The following is a 15358-nucleotide window of genomic DNA, read 5'->3' as shown; positions in this document are numbered from 1 at the left end:
CTTATTTCATGAGAGCTTCAATACAGCCATTTCAAAAGCTGATTCTACTTAAGAATTTTCTCCTGGTTTTGAAAGCATATGCGTTCTTAGCACACCCTAAAGTGTATCTTGGGATTGCTGAGAAAGTAGAAACTGCCATGTTGAGTTGCACTACGTGTCGGCTTAGCTGAGCCTCCCGTTTGCAACAAGTGGCCAGTAGGAAGGAGTACACGAATGAGTCCGCTATAGAGTTCATCCTTCACCTGGCACAACCTTCTGTTCTCCAACAATCGACAGAACAGTTATGGGGAGTCTTTGAGTCGGTGTTGCATTTGGGTCATCCTGTTTAATAGCCACCAATAGAGATGGCTGAGATGAATTTGTCTAATGTGTTTTTGAATCTTTATACTTTTGACTTTGGTAACATCCTATGGCAATCAGTTCTACAATTAAAAAAACCACCTCTGTCTCTTCTTTTTTTCTATCCAACCTAATCTACCCTCCCTGTGATAATTTTTGGGGGTTCTTGAATTTTGAGGAATAGTGAATAATCATTCTCTGCAGGTTTTCTCTGCACTTTTTGTGCTCTGCTGTTGCAGTCAAATCTCTTTCAGAGTGAAGAATCCTAATTTCTCCTCACAGGGCAGATGGTCCATATCTCTCATCTTTCTTGTTGCCATTTCTGTATCTTTTCTAGTTTTACTGTGTTCTTTTTTAGATGATTCAACCATAATTTCACTAATGCACAGTCAGCTGATGGGGAATTTTGGTTGAGGAATACTCTGGTGAACATCTGGTTATTTTTTCTTTAAACAGCAGTTGTGCAGACCTTTAAGTCTTGGAAATAAAATCCTAAATATGAAACTGAATTATTAGGATTATGTGCATCTTACAGTTAACAGGTGGTAAATACAGTGTTTAATATTTTAAAAAATCAATTTTATTTTTAAGGTACTTTCTTTTTACCTGTGAATGAATATATAGGTAATTGACTTATCCACTTTATTTTCAGGAATCTGAGAGACTGTGTGACAAGTTGTTTTTGAGACAAAGGATGAACTTGTTGTCCCAGATGTCTACAACTCCTATAGATTGCTTATTTAAGGTAAATAAATTGCTTATTTAAGATAAATAATTTTTATGGTAGAATTCTGCATATATTTACGTAAATCACATTTATATCCCTTCCTTTGTATGATTTTCTGAAATTCAATGCAGTGTTAATCCAGTATTAATTATGTTAGCGCTGTAAAATACGTTTTAATAGATGATAAAAGTGTGCTTGTAGTCTAGTGCACTTCTGTGCCAAAGCTTCAGCAAGTTGTTAATATGGTCTTATAGATTTCGGATGTCAATGAGGATGAAATACTGCTGCTGCTGTTATTGATCAGTCCATTTAATGCACAGACGTGATATTAGCAGCTGGTTGTCTCTCACAGCTTTCATTGCTTAAAAATAGAGAGTCTGCTGGAGAAACGTCAAGTGTAGTCACCTGACAATCCCTTCGTGCTATGTATTAATCTCGCAGTGTCGTTCTAAAAGAATTGTGCCTATACAAGGACACAGAGCAGAGCGTCTAATTATATGTGTTCACAGCTTATGGCGAGAGACTTAGTAATTTTATAGTAATGTGTTTGCACAGAGGGAGCTCAGTTCCGTGACTGAGTCTAAAGAGAACAATGGGAATTGTTTTAAATTTTTTTTTATAGAAAGTGAGGTAAGCCAAGAACAGAGCCTTTTTAATACTAAATGCCCATTGGGGGGGTTGTGCTGTGGCATTGTTCATTTCTGCTTTTTAATGCTTGAATACATGTCTTTTATAATCAGTTTCTTTGGTTTTGTGCTTCAGTAAATTACTTTCTTTTCTTCTTCTTCTTGTAAAAGGCCTTTTATATCAGTTCCTCATTCTCTTTCTTCTCTTGACTTTTTGTAGCATATTGCTTCAGGTGATGAAGAGGAAGTGGAGCGATTATTAAGTCAAGGTGACAGTGATAAAGATACTGTACAGAAAATGTGTCACCCGCTCTGTTACTGTGACAAATGTGAGAAGCTAGTTTCTGGGTAAGGACTCTTCATCTCTGCAAACACACAAAAAGCTATATGAAAGCCTTGATTTAAGATATCCTTTAGAAAATATACTACTTTTGGTTATTGAAGATGTTAGTAGCAATTCAAGATATAATACAGAGCATATGTTCATACAGTTTGAGAAGAGAGAAGAAATAATGAGTATCCTCAGAAATACCCAAGAGGATATGAAAAGGAAACAACTGAACAGCTTGGAACCAGGCAAATTTTGTGATGAACATTGTATGTCCTTTGGTAGACATGGGAGGGAATGCTTCTTGTCATGAACCTAATTTATGTGTCATGGACAAAAATAGATCTTTTAACTAAATGTAAAACTCTGTATAGAATAATTTGTTGATGTGAAATGAAACGATAAAAGATAAAAAGTTTTGAAATCCATTCCTTGTCAGCCTTGGCAATTTCTCTCTCTTCCTCTCCTCCTTATCCCTGCTGCATAGATAACAGCTTCTTTTAAACCACTGTATTTTATAGGAAGCTGAACGATCCTTCCATTGTCACTCCATTTTCCCGAGATGACAGGGGATATACACCCCTTCATATAGCTGCTATTTGTGGTGAGTCTTCTTGTTTCTCTTCACTAATGTTTTCTCCTTTTTATACTCCATAAACAAGGAGGCATGCTAGCATATTTTTTAACTTTACATTATACAATGAATTTTGCATTAAATGATTTTCCTACTTACAGGCTATGGAAACTGGTATCTTGGCCCTGACTGAAGTTATTGTATTTTCTTTTAAGCTCAGTTTATTATGGCTAAGTTATTGTCTGTTTGCTTGTTTTCTGGCTGTTTAGTTTTACCTTAGCGACTACCACAGTAGCTCTTTTTTCAGTCATGAAAAAAGTACAACTGTGTCATCAGAAATGAGTCTTGTTTTTAAAGAACTGGCAGATTGAGATATTAATCTTTTATCTTTCCTGCAGCTAGCTATGCATGGTAGGTCTATACTATCTCCTGTCTTGTGATGTTTACTGATTATGACATCGATTTTGCATTTATTAGACATGTATTAATTTACTTTGAAAGTTTTTTTTAATCATCTCCTTTTTTTTAATTATTATCCTGCCTCCCAAAAGGAGAATATTTTTTGTGACATGACTTTACTTTCTGTCCTTTCTTACTCTCAAGATGCAAGCATAGCTTGCTTGTAGCTGGAGGTCCTTTTATGGAGCTGTGACCTTGAGTGATCTGCAATAGAATAATACACTTCCCCAAAAAACAAGTTCTCAAAAAGTGAATATACAGTATGCAGAAGTGCAGGGTGTCATGGTTTATAACTCATGTTGTGATTTGAAAAGTAGCTATGTTCTTGTGCAAAGTTTACTTCTGTCTTTTAATGATGGTATATTTTCCAAGGGCAAACATCATTAGTGGATTTACTGGTAGCCAAAGGAGCCGTTGTCAATGCTACAGACTACCATGGTTCGACTCCACTTCACCTTGCCTGTCAGAAAGGATATCAAAATGTTACAGTAAGCACCAAAAGGATTAATCAGAAATAAAAACAAATACTTATCCTAAGTAATAAATATATGACTCTCATCCAAGCTGTTCTATTGTTACTGTCATTTAGGTTTTCCAGTGCTTTTACCAGAACTGTGTGTGCTGTCAGAATTAAGGATCTTTCAGCTTTTAATTTGCATATTTTATTTTCTTCCTACAGAGCAAGGTTTTCTGTCATTTGTATTAACCAATAATTGGCAACTATGTATGCCTGATAAATTCATCCGCTTTATTAATAAAAATCTCCAACACATAGTACAAGTGGAGATCCTACTAGCTTCTCTGCTCCTGATTAAGGCAAAAGGGCCAATGCAGTCATTGAGATAAATTAAATTACTTCAAATTGTGTTGAGGATAGATTAAATATGTAGCTACGTTAATTAGTGTGTACTTGAATTTTGTATATATGATCCTTGAGTTACCTTTGCTGAAATTAACCTATGTCTTCACTTACACAGGCTCTTAAAATATAGGGTAAATTTTCATGTAGAATATATATTGCAGTGTTTGCTGCAGTGGATAATTCAGTTTTTCAATGGCAACTCTGAATATGTAAGAAGCAGCTTTTATTTGGTTCATGGGCTAGGGCATAACAGCCCCGCCTGGTCTTACAGCACTGTTTACAACTTGCTGTTTGAAGCAGAAGAGACATAGCTAGTTTTTCTGAAGTGCTTTATCATGCTAGAAACCGAAAGCAATCTTCAGAGCAACAACTGTTTGTCCATTAATTTTTTAGTTACTTAGATGTCCACTCTTATTTTTCTTTTAAGCTCCTCTTACTGCATTATAAGGCAAGTACTGATGTTCAGGACAATAATGGAAATACTCCACTTCATTTAGCCTGCACTTACGGTCATGAGGATGTAAGTAATTGTTTTATAACAAACTAAATGGACGTCCTATTGGAATGGAATTAAACTGTGATGCCAATTTGCACTAAAATCGCATATTTTAAAAAGTAAATAAAACAGATTTGGAGGGTAACTATTCTTTGCTATAAATTCGGGCATTATTCAGAAGTTCATAGTGATTTTTATTGTGTATTCACATTAAAATTAGTATTATTGTGCAAATTTAGTTATTTGATTTTTAACTCTCTTTAGTGACACTGAGCCATAAAAGTCTGCCCTGTAGGGAATGGATTATAAGATCAGCAGTAAAAACAAGATAATTATTTAGGGTTGCATGTGTTGTGTGAACTGACAGACTGATATTATTGATGGCATTCTTTTTCTTTCCAGTGTGTCAAAGCTTTAGTCTACTATGATGTGCGTTCCTGTAGATTAGATGTTGGTAATGAAAAGGGAGATACTCCTCTCCATATAGCTGCTCGTTGGGGCTATCAAGGGATCATAGAAGTGCTTTTGCAAAATGGGGCCAACCCAGATATTCAAAACCGGATGAAAGAGACTTCCCTACAGTGTGCATTAAATTCCAAGGTATTCCTCTTTATCATCTAGCTTGGTTTTTGTTTTGTTTTGTTTTTCCTAATGCAGTTCCACAGAGGTGGATGCTTACTTGTTAATAGGATTTTGTGGTTTGGTACTATTAAAATTAAAATATATGTTTGCATTTGAGGAAGAATGGTCACGTTTTAAATTTAATAGCATGAATACAGTCTCTCTGTAGTATAGAACGTAAACTTGTAAACTGGTGCTTTTAATCTGGTCAGTTGTTGTTGGCTAATTTGTTTCAATCAGTGAATTTCTCTAAGTGGAGTTACACTGGTTTTCTTAATATTTTTTCTGCAGATTTTGTCACTGATGGAATTAAACTATCTAACATTTGAAAGGGGAAAGAGCGCTTCTGAGGTAACAACCAGTGCAAATTGCTAATCTTTTTGCATAAGTTTTACCTGCTTAATCTGATGATGCAAGTTTTTCTGTTTGTTTTTTTGCTGACTTACTTAAGTCACCGCTTAGGTCTCCTCAGCGCTCAACAGAAACTTTCAGCAGAGGATCATCTGTCTCAAGCTTGTTGTCAGTGTCACTTGATATAAGACAAGAAGAAGTAAAGAATACTTATAAGGAGGTAAGACTGTGAGATATAAGTTTGATAATAACCAAAGTGAAGGAAACAAGGAGCAGTGATGCTTTGCAACGTTGTTTTAAGCTGCTTCTTCAGGAATAGCCTTCTCTCTGGTTTGGAAAATGATGTGCTGCTGTCCTAATGTGCTTGTCACCTAAGTATCTAAACACTTATTTTTCTATGGTATCAACTGTTCTGCTGGATCTTTTGGGGTTTAAACTTACTGTAGTTATCTACGTAATTTGAGAATTTGCTGAGTTTGACAAAATTATAATGGTAGTTGGTGCCCCAAGGACCTTGCTGTCCCAGAATTAAATGCCATTGTCAGCTTACGAAATCTCTCAGGGGTAATAGAATGGTACCGGCATACTGGCAAACAGGACGATAAACTAGAATGTTAAGACGAGTTTTCAAAATAGGCATAGGAAACCAACTTTGTAACATTCGAAGAAATATATACTGAACATCTTGCACGTACATTTGCTCGTTTTCCTCTTACCAAACCGACCAAGATGCCTTTCTCTGCGTTTTCTTTCTCGTCTTTCTCTCACGTGGCATCTCAAATTCATACTTTCCATTTATCCTTTCTTAAGCCCTTGTCACCACTGCTTCTGATTCTTCTCTCTTTATTTTTTCCTTATTCTCCTGTTCCATTTTTTCCAAATTGACCTCCTCAGTATTTTTGTTTCTGTCCATATCATCTCTATGTTCAAATTCTTCCTTTTCCTTCTATTAAACAATTCTTCTCTTTCCAAAAGTTTCTGTCTCTTAAAACTGTTTATTCTAAGAAACTCAAAGATGTGAAGTTTGACTGGACAAAATTAATTCATACTTTGTTATCAGTTACTCGGTGAGAGGCTTGATGTAGGAGTGTACCTCCCTGTTTGTACAGGGCCAAGGTCTGTAAATAAGGTATAATGTACATGAAAGTTCGCCTAATAGCGGATTGTGGATTTGCTTTTTTTCTTAAGGAGACAAATTTATCACACCCTGGAGCTGAGACCGTAATTCAAACCAGGGAAAAAGATTACAAGCAGCTTATACCTTAGATCCTTGGGGTTAATGACGTCTTCCTGTAAACCAGCTTTAGCTCCTTACTGTTTGCCAAGTTTCACACGGGCTCTCTGTTATTATTTGTATTAAGCAAAGACACCAGGGCCTAATCCTGAGAGTTCTCTGTGAAGGAATCTGCCACTGGAAGTAATGGAAAACTGACCTTGCCAGCTTCCCAGACTTCAGGGCTTAGACCACGGATTAAGGGGACACAGTGCGATCTTTATTAATCCACACTGCTGGTGGATTAAATTCTTTGCTGAAATGAGTCAGTCATGATGTATGTCTTGTCTGTGGCTTATTTACAACTTAGAAAAGAGAGAGTGAAGAGCCAGGCATGTAAATTTGGAAACTCCTCGGTTAGGACTTATAGCCTTCAGCACAATTTCTGTACAGCAACAGAAAAACTGAGTACGTGAGTGAATTGCAGTAGATTTCATCAAATGGCCGTTTCTCCTGTATTTGCATTGAAGGAGGGTACTACTCTTCAATGAAGGATTGAGAAAGCCAGCTGGAAAGATGAGGAAATGCCGGTAGCAGACTTTTTTCTAAGTACTCTTAATGAATTATATAAAAACTGCATAACAGATGCTCTATATTTCTCCACTGCTAAGGCCTCAGGCAGTTTTGGGGAACTGTGGGGAAGTTCTTACTTTAGGAAGAAATTATCAGAGCCTTGTGGGTCACTTATTACTGTTAAGCATCTGTGTGATAAAATTGACGCCTGACAATCATCAGGACCTTCACAGTCTCTGGTGACATTATCCTACGTGATTAGGGAATTTTGTTAAGGGAAGTGTGTAAGAGGTACTATTATCCCTAATATATATTGTCCATTCTAGATATATATGTGCAAAGTTTGGGATTCAGCTCACCTAACTTTGGATGTCTGAAAGAGAATTTTCTCAGTCACCTGTTTTCCCTCTGTAGTCAGTGGAAAAAAATTGGTATCTCCAGAGAGCAATTCATCTCAGACATATTAGATGCTTAGTTTGAGCTGAGTGTCCCTAAAAAACAGATAAAAATGGATGGAGGGATTCATAATCTAGCCTCTGATATTTCACCTGCGGTAGATGTGTCCTGTTCTGCTAAAACCCTGAAGAAGTGATCAGACCAGTCAAACAGGACTTCCTTTCAGTCTCATTCTTTGCTGGTCCAGACGGTGCCCTCGGAGTCGGCTTGCCTTTGGTCTAAGGTCCCATTCCTGCATTTGCATAGTTGCAGATTGATTCTTAAGTTTCCTCAAAAGTCGCTTGCTGTTCGTGAGGGAGTTCACCACTCTGTCCTTTAGCAGTATCTGGGCCTACATATCCATTCTGTTTATCTAAACATAATGCTGTATGATCTTAAAATTTTTTGTATTTTTAACCTCACATAAAACAAAAAATTGGTATGATTCCCTCCAGAAGTGTTATAGAAAGAAGCTAGTAGTTTATGCACAAAATATAGAGTTGATCACTAACATTTTATGTATATGCATGCTTTTTAAAAATTAAAAACTGTATTTTTTGCTATCAGCTTATCCAATTCACAGGCTATACTAAAGCTACAATGTAAAAACCAGCTAGTTCGTACTAAAGTGGACTATGTTCAACTTAAGCAAAGATAAACAACCAATTTCCATCTTCCCTACCCTTCCAGAAGGGTGAAGACTACTTGACATTCTGTAATGGTGAAACATAAACTCCAGTGTTACTGATGTAAGTTGTCGTTAGTAACATAAGTAAGGCTCTGAACTTTGAAGGAGTGTCCATTTATTTCCATTGTATGCAGAATAATACGTTGATTTGTGCTTTATAAAAAGACTTTTCCATGAACAGTAGCATGCTCTCTGGAACTGTGGAAGGTGAAAATATTTTATTCTGTTATCAGTTCAATCCTCCTGCCCAGCACACAGAACATTTGTCGTGAATGTGTTGTGTCATAGATAAGGAGTGAAATGCAACTGTTATTCCATGGCACATTCAACTTACGTGATGTTTCTTAATACTGAAACAACTTTGTTTACACAGCAGCATCTTTGGTGATGGAGCAGTGTTCCTATAATGCTGAAACAGTCTTTCACAGCTTATTAAATAATTCTTCAACAACCTGCAGAGGCCAGACATGTTGCCTCTCGATAGTGCTAATGGATTCTCCCTGCCCTTCTACTGGCACCGATCCCGTTTCTGTCAAGTCAGATCTCAACTCTTCCACGTGAGAGCAGAGAATCGGAGGAGAAGTGGCAGGGGGGAGCACGTGTGCCTCTCCTGCGCTCACAAGTGAGAGGAGGGATCGGGGGATGGCGCGGTGCGCTGCAGAGCACCTTCCAGCCCTTCTGCACAGGAGCACGTTGTGCTCCCCTTCCCCAGCTGGCCTTTCCCTCATGCGGCAGTGGGAACAGAGCTCAGAGCAATACCGGCGCCAAGCAGACGCGCTTGCGCGTTAACTGTTCTGTACGTACTTAATTGGTCTACTTCTGGTCCCTTGGAAAAACTACCGCAGCCAGAGACCTGCCTTTTGCTGGTGCTACTAAAATACTGTTTGCTTTTTTTTTTTTTTAATCTTTTCAAATTTTAAGTAAGAAAACAAACTTTGTAATTATATTGAAGTTATATTTGTAAATGTTTGTTTTTAACTTAGGAATAAATCAGTGATCTGCAGATGTGCATGTGAACAGTCTGAAAGCATCTTCTTGATCTTAAACTGTTGTTTATCAACTAATAACATAAAATAAAATAAAACAACCTCCCATTCTATGTGCTTCTGCTAGCATATAGTAGCTCAACAAGAGTCCAAACAGTTGTAGTATTCATCAGGTGGGAGTTTGTTTTGAGTTTTTTTGTTTTTTTTTTTTTAGTGTTAGGTTCACAACAAAAGTATGTGCTCAGCTGCTGCACAATAATGTGGTATATCAGCTTACATGGTTTTGCTTGTGTGTGGACTGTGTGTCCCGTAGTTAGGCAAATACTGCTTAGCTTCAACCAAGCAAGTCAGAGCTCACCAAATGGCTATGGCCTTACACAGCTTCTGCATTTTATAAACGTTTTTTTCCTTTCCTTTGAAACTTTATCAATAAATGTCAGATGGGCCAGCAGTAATCCTGTCACTCAAGCTTAGAAGGTTAGTAAAGGACACTGGATTCTCAGGGTGCAGCTTAATACCAATAATAACAAAGCAAATCTTGTTTTCTTCATGAATAGGTGGAAAAACTCCTAAGAGCAGTTGCTGATGGAGATCTGGAAATGGTAAGTCTTAGAATGGTTGCTGAATATTGTTTAAGTCCAGTTTATCTAATTCAAATTGGGGAAGCTGTCTGTGAATAATACGAAGTGAAGAATGTGTCATCTGCTTATTTCAGTAACAATTAATCAAATTCATCTCACTTTCTACCAAGAATATTCACTCTATGTCCCCAAATTACTTTACCCACAGTACTTTAAGGGTCATTATTGTAACAATTCCATGACCTCTTACAAAAAAAAATTACTTAAATTTGAGTAGTATAACGCAGTACCAACTAGAAGAGAGCTGTGGATTTAATTAATTTAAATACAATCCTTTTAATCACCAGCTTGAAGTACATTAGCTACATTTATTGGGGCACCCTTCTGATTTTGAAAAAAGGAAAGTACCCCAGACTGAGCTATGACTAGGTCATCCTGATGAGAATTTTGCTTGGTAGCATTTTTTGCAAAAAACAAGAATTTTTCATGACCTGCAACAGCTGGAGATTTATGTCAAAAGATGGGATCAGTGCATACTAGAATCCATTGTAGTCCCATTATTTTCCTGTTCCCAAGCTATGGTTTAGATAACAGAGCTCCAGATTTCAGTTCGTCAGAAGAGTTAGAACTGATTATGACCAAAATACAAGGGGAGGAAAGGGGATTTCTTTACTTGCTTATCCTGGTTTTGTGTTGGAGCAACTCTGAATCTTGGTGGAATTACCTTGGTTTACCCCCAGTATTCCCAATAGCCAGGGTCACATCTTCTCTGTTTTATTTTTACGATCGTTGTTCCTTCTGCTGCTCCATAGCGTCATAGCTGCGTTCTTTGAGGGCATTATGTGACCAGAACATTGTATTTTCTTCTGTGTTAGAATCCTTTTGTTTTTTATTTTGGACAATTTAAGCAATTTCATCCCTTGTGAAGTAAGGCCTGCCCTTTAAAAATGTCTGCATAGCCCCTGCTAGGCAATGCAAAGAAACTTGGGAAGAACACAATTCTGGACAGGCATATTGAAATGAAATATTGTGGGAAAGAGCAATTTATTTGCTTGCAGGTGCTCACGCTGCGCTGTTGGATGCCATTGTTAGGGAACACGGTACCTTGCAGAACTGTGAAAAGATATGTATATTGAGGTGACAATATTGCATTGATTGTACAGGAAGCACAAAACAAACAAAACCAAACAGGGCAAGATAGGTGAGATTTTAGGAAAATCTGATTTTTGGCATCAAATCCAGTATCAAGTGTTATTCCCTGCTGCTTGTTCCTATGTCACAGAAGCCCATCGTATCTTTTCCCATATGTGAATTGATGCAATTATTTGAGTGGCAATGCTGTGAAGCAGTTCAGGAAATCAAATGGTGGAATTTACATCTTTTTGACTTATGTTGCATTGTAGTAATATAATTTTTTAATCCACAGTTGCTCTTTGATCCCCAAATAACCAGACTCTCTAACACTTTGATCGTTGAGTATTCCTTACTGTGTGTGGTGCATAGAATAATTGTGTATGCACAGGTGCTGTGTACATGAAAAATGGGCTTCTGTTAGTTTGTTGTAATAACTTTTTTTTCATATTTTGTGCTGGGAGGACATTTAGGTTTTACTAGTCAGTACAGAGAAGAAGTTCTCTGAGAGACTTTTAAATTTCCTGTATTTTGGTTTTCACTTCCAATAGACAGTTGATGGCTATGTTCATATCAGTTTCAGAATTGTTGTCCTGTAATTTGTGATACTTACCATCTGTCTTGACATATTTTTTGAGTTAGTACTGCCATTTACTTCTGGAAATTTGAAAAATAAGGTCCAAAGTCACTCTACTGAAAAATGAAGAAGATGTACAGAAATCGTAGAAGTATTGTATTTGGAAAAATGTATAAGGTTGTACATTTCTTGTTTGTTTTGTAGGGCACAGGGCAGAATTATGAAACTTTGTGTGACTGTGCAGGGTTTCTGTGCTGGATCTGTGTTCTGAAAAATTCATTTGGGTGATGCATACTAGGAATTACAGGTGTTAATGAAGCATCATACAGCTCTGTACATAATAAAATACATGTTGATTCTATAATGTGTTTTGTTCCAGTTGGATGATAGGAAGGAATTTATTTATCAACTGTTAGAGGAAACTACTACAGGAAAGGACTGTGCAGTTGCTAAGTAAATATCATTATCTTAGTTTATAACCTAACTTAATCTTAGTAACTATTTCCTAGTCAGCCCTTAAGTCATTGCAAGAAGCAGCAATACATTCAGTGGTGGCATTTACCATCTTCCTGGTTAAAATGCATATGCAAGTAGTAAACATGAATGTATTACAGTTAAATTTTCACAGATCTTTTGAAATCTAAACTGCATCATAAAAATGTTTAAGGAAAATCAGACATTGCTATCCTTAGCTGAAAAACTAGTATCTACCACTGATCAAGAGATATCAGCAATGTAAAGCATAAAGCTATGCATTTGGATGACAAAGTCACCTTATTTCTTGTGGATTTACTTTCCACATTTCTCAAGTTCATGTAAAAGTGTTCATTATGAAAAGAATTGTCCAGTTGGCTGGCAAAGGTTACTGCTTGCATATCTATTTAAAAAGAAAAAGATTATTTAAAAATTCTTATCTTGTTTTGACAGCCTGAGATCTGTTTCCATGGGAACAGAAGCAGCAGTAGGGTCATTAGCCCTGTTACAGATTTCCTCTGTGACAGCTAGCTGAGCTGTGCAAGAGGGGGCATTAAAAAAAGTGCCGTGGAACTGAAAGATTTAAAAAAAAAAAATGATACTGTGATTGTTCAGGAAGAAAAAAAAACTTTTTCTTCATCATAGCACCCGTACATCTCAAAAGCAAGTATTTTTTAGATTGGAGATAATGATGTTAATCAATAACAGTGATGTTAATGGGCTGACCCAATGGCAAATACTCCTACGCTTTGAAAATAAAATTTATCTCACTTGGATAAATTTTCTGGATCTATAGTGGAAAAAAGAGTATTTGAGGACAGTGTGGAGGAAGGACCTATATAGAGAGGACTAAGCTTAATTCCCAAAATATGTTTCTGAGTTATGCAGCAACTTTTTTTTGGGGGGGGGGTGCAGGGGGAGACTATGCTTTTTACTTTTTTACTGGTTGCTGCATTGGTAGAAAAAGATATCTCTATTATTAGCGGAGACTGCTAAGAGTCTTAGATGGCCCATTGCATGTTGCTTTGAAGAAAGCTTTTACGTGCCTCTAGGTCAGTGAAATATTGTGTAGAAATAGTCGATATTGCTTAACATAAGTTTTCAGTGTTTCATTCTTAATGCATGGAAACAGTGGTTGTGTGTACTCCATGGCAACCCCATCTATTCAGCTTTCAACAGGATACTTAGATTTAAAAAAAAAAAAGTGCATTTAACCTTTTGACCAAAAACCTTCAGATGAAAAAAAATGGTTACTCCCCTGTAATTATAAATAGGTACGCATGGGAGAAGCGTGTTGAGTTTTTTGGTGAGACACTGATGTTAGGATGTTGAGAGCTGCCAGGTAGCGTTATATTTGGATAATAAGGGCACCAATATTGAGTTGTGACAGAAGCAGAAGAAGGTGCCAGTTGCCAGAGTCTTGGTGAATCTGCAGGGAAAGGGGAAGCGAAGTGAAAGTAATCACGCTTGTGTGATGTTTTGGATGCATACAAATGTCCCAAACAGTAAAAACTTCACTTATCTGGGCTTTCATATACAAATACAAGCTTGAGAGAAAATGTATTTTTACTTCAGAGAACAGTGTGGATTTTCCAGGGTAAGTAATGTTCCCTATGAAGCATCCCTTTTCTGTTTCAGTTACGTTATTATTCTGAAACAGGGATCTGGCCCTTCTTCATTCTAGCTTTCTGCAGGAAATTCCTTTCTTCCCACTTTTTTCCTGACCGGCATCTGTAGAGCTCTTTTATTGGTCTTGTTTTGCACCATCAAACTCAAGCCGCAAATCCAGCGAAGATGCTTTTATCTTCATTTCAGTAGAAAGTGGTTCCTCGGCTTTGCTTCGTGCCACTGTTCAGTGGGAGGCAAAGGGCTGATTTTTCTCTGTGGTGACAAGACACTGATGCGTGTTTCCACATGCCCTGGCGGAGGGTTGGTGCTGAAACAGTACAGAGTCGCTGGCTCTCATAAAAGCTGCTAAACAGAAAAAAACCTCAGTAGGGTGATGTGTATTACAGCTTCATACCTGCCACGTAATCCTGTAACCAGCTGTGTCTGGGAAGTCCCAGAAGATGTGGAGGAGCTCTGAGCGCCACCCTCCGCGCACAAGCGAGCGAGGACAAGTGCCCTGATCTGCCTTCTGCCCTGTTTTTTGAGTGCCGTGTGATGTTTTGCCCGCATTAACCCTTTCCGTGCACCTGGAAAAAGGTGCTTGTTAACATGTTGTCTCTTGAGTTACGAGACCAGTTTAGTTCCCACTTCTGTTGCGAGTTTTTGAAAGTCTTGACTCACTAAGCATGATATGAACTCACAATGTTACGGTAGATGGATGTCAGGTGTAACACTGCCAGATGACTTAGGGCAGTTGCTCTAGTTCTAAGATTTCTTTAGTTCGCAGTGGATTAATGAACCTCAGTGTAAAAGTGCATTTCTTAAATGGCTTTTTTTGTTGCATCGAATTTAATGCAAAATTAACATGCAGTAAGAATCACTGTTTGCAGATTGCACAGGCTGCACCGAGTTCTGAGACTAATTACACTGAAGGGGCTGTCAGCCCTCCAAAATGAGGGATTATACATTGAGACAAAGTAAAACTGTCAAGTTTGGGAAGTTACAGGTCTAAGACAAGTCAGTGTCCCTGTACAGTTTTTGATGGTGGTAAAATGTTGTCATCCTTGTTGCTTCTTATATTTGTTAAAGCAAGTAAAGAAACAAAATTCACATTGACATGAGCTGGCACAAGTCTTTGTCTAATCTTCATTATCTGATCTAAAAGGATTTGGAGGGTTTGAGCAGAGGTGAACACTGAAGTCTTGATTAGGTGGCAGGAAGTCATTTATAATTTACTTTTCTGCTATACTTGGTGAACTTTCTAGCTGCTTTGTCAACAATATATATATATATATATTTAAATTTGGCCTGTGGGGAGCTGATGCTGGGAGGTGATTCTATATAGTCTCCCTGAGTTATTCACAAGCGTATGTTTGTAAAATTTTACATGTGCACATATGCAAATTTATTAGGACATGGAACCTTTGGGCTCTATAAAAGAGGACTTGCTTTTTATGCCAGGTGCGTTATCTCTTGGAATGGATGGAAGATGACTTAGAAGATGAGGACGACACCGTCAGTACATCAAAACCAGAATTCTGCCATCCATTATGCCAGTGCTCAAAATGTGGACCAGCACAAAAGGTTGGAATATTAATTCTTTAAACAGTATGATTTGTATTCTTGTAACTTTTAGCTTCAGGGAAGTAGCACTCATATTGCTTTACACCTTACACCTCTATATCTCTGTCTAAAAAGCAGTTGAATGT

At 37.5% G+C, this 15358-nt stretch overlaps 1 protein-coding gene across 14 annotated transcripts in view; it reads left to right on the top strand.

Moving 5' to 3' along the window:
* The window catches only part of ANKRD27 (ankyrin repeat domain 27), a 53419-nt gene that overhangs the window by 22954 nt on the left and 15107 nt on the right, over nucleotides 1-15358 (top strand). For all 14 annotated transcript variants that reach the window (XM_026058054.1, XM_026058073.1, XM_026058081.1 and 11 more), the window contains 10 exons: nucleotides 992-1084; nucleotides 1913-2040; nucleotides 2542-2624; nucleotides 3426-3541; nucleotides 4343-4435; nucleotides 4814-5011; nucleotides 5324-5383; nucleotides 5484-5603; nucleotides 9836-9880; nucleotides 15111-15233. In XM_026058054.1, the coding sequence (XP_025913839.1) occupies nucleotides 992-1084; nucleotides 1913-2040; nucleotides 2542-2624; nucleotides 3426-3541; nucleotides 4343-4435; nucleotides 4814-5011; nucleotides 5324-5383; nucleotides 5484-5603; nucleotides 9836-9880; nucleotides 15111-15233 (1059 nt within the window). The remainder of the gene's footprint in view (nucleotides 1-991; nucleotides 1085-1912; nucleotides 2041-2541; nucleotides 2625-3425; nucleotides 3542-4342; nucleotides 4436-4813; nucleotides 5012-5323; nucleotides 5384-5483; nucleotides 5604-9835; nucleotides 9881-15110; nucleotides 15234-15358) is intronic.

The sequence above is a fragment of the Apteryx rowi genome, unplaced genomic scaffold (genome assembly GCF_003343035.1).
Source record: "Apteryx rowi isolate R43461 unplaced genomic scaffold, aptRow1 scaffold_1, whole genome shotgun sequence".
Classification (NCBI taxonomy): Eukaryota; Metazoa; Chordata; class Aves; order Apterygiformes; family Apterygidae; genus Apteryx; species Apteryx rowi.
The sequence above is the reverse complement of the archived record's forward strand: the minus strand, read 5'-3'. Positions and strand labels throughout refer to the sequence as shown.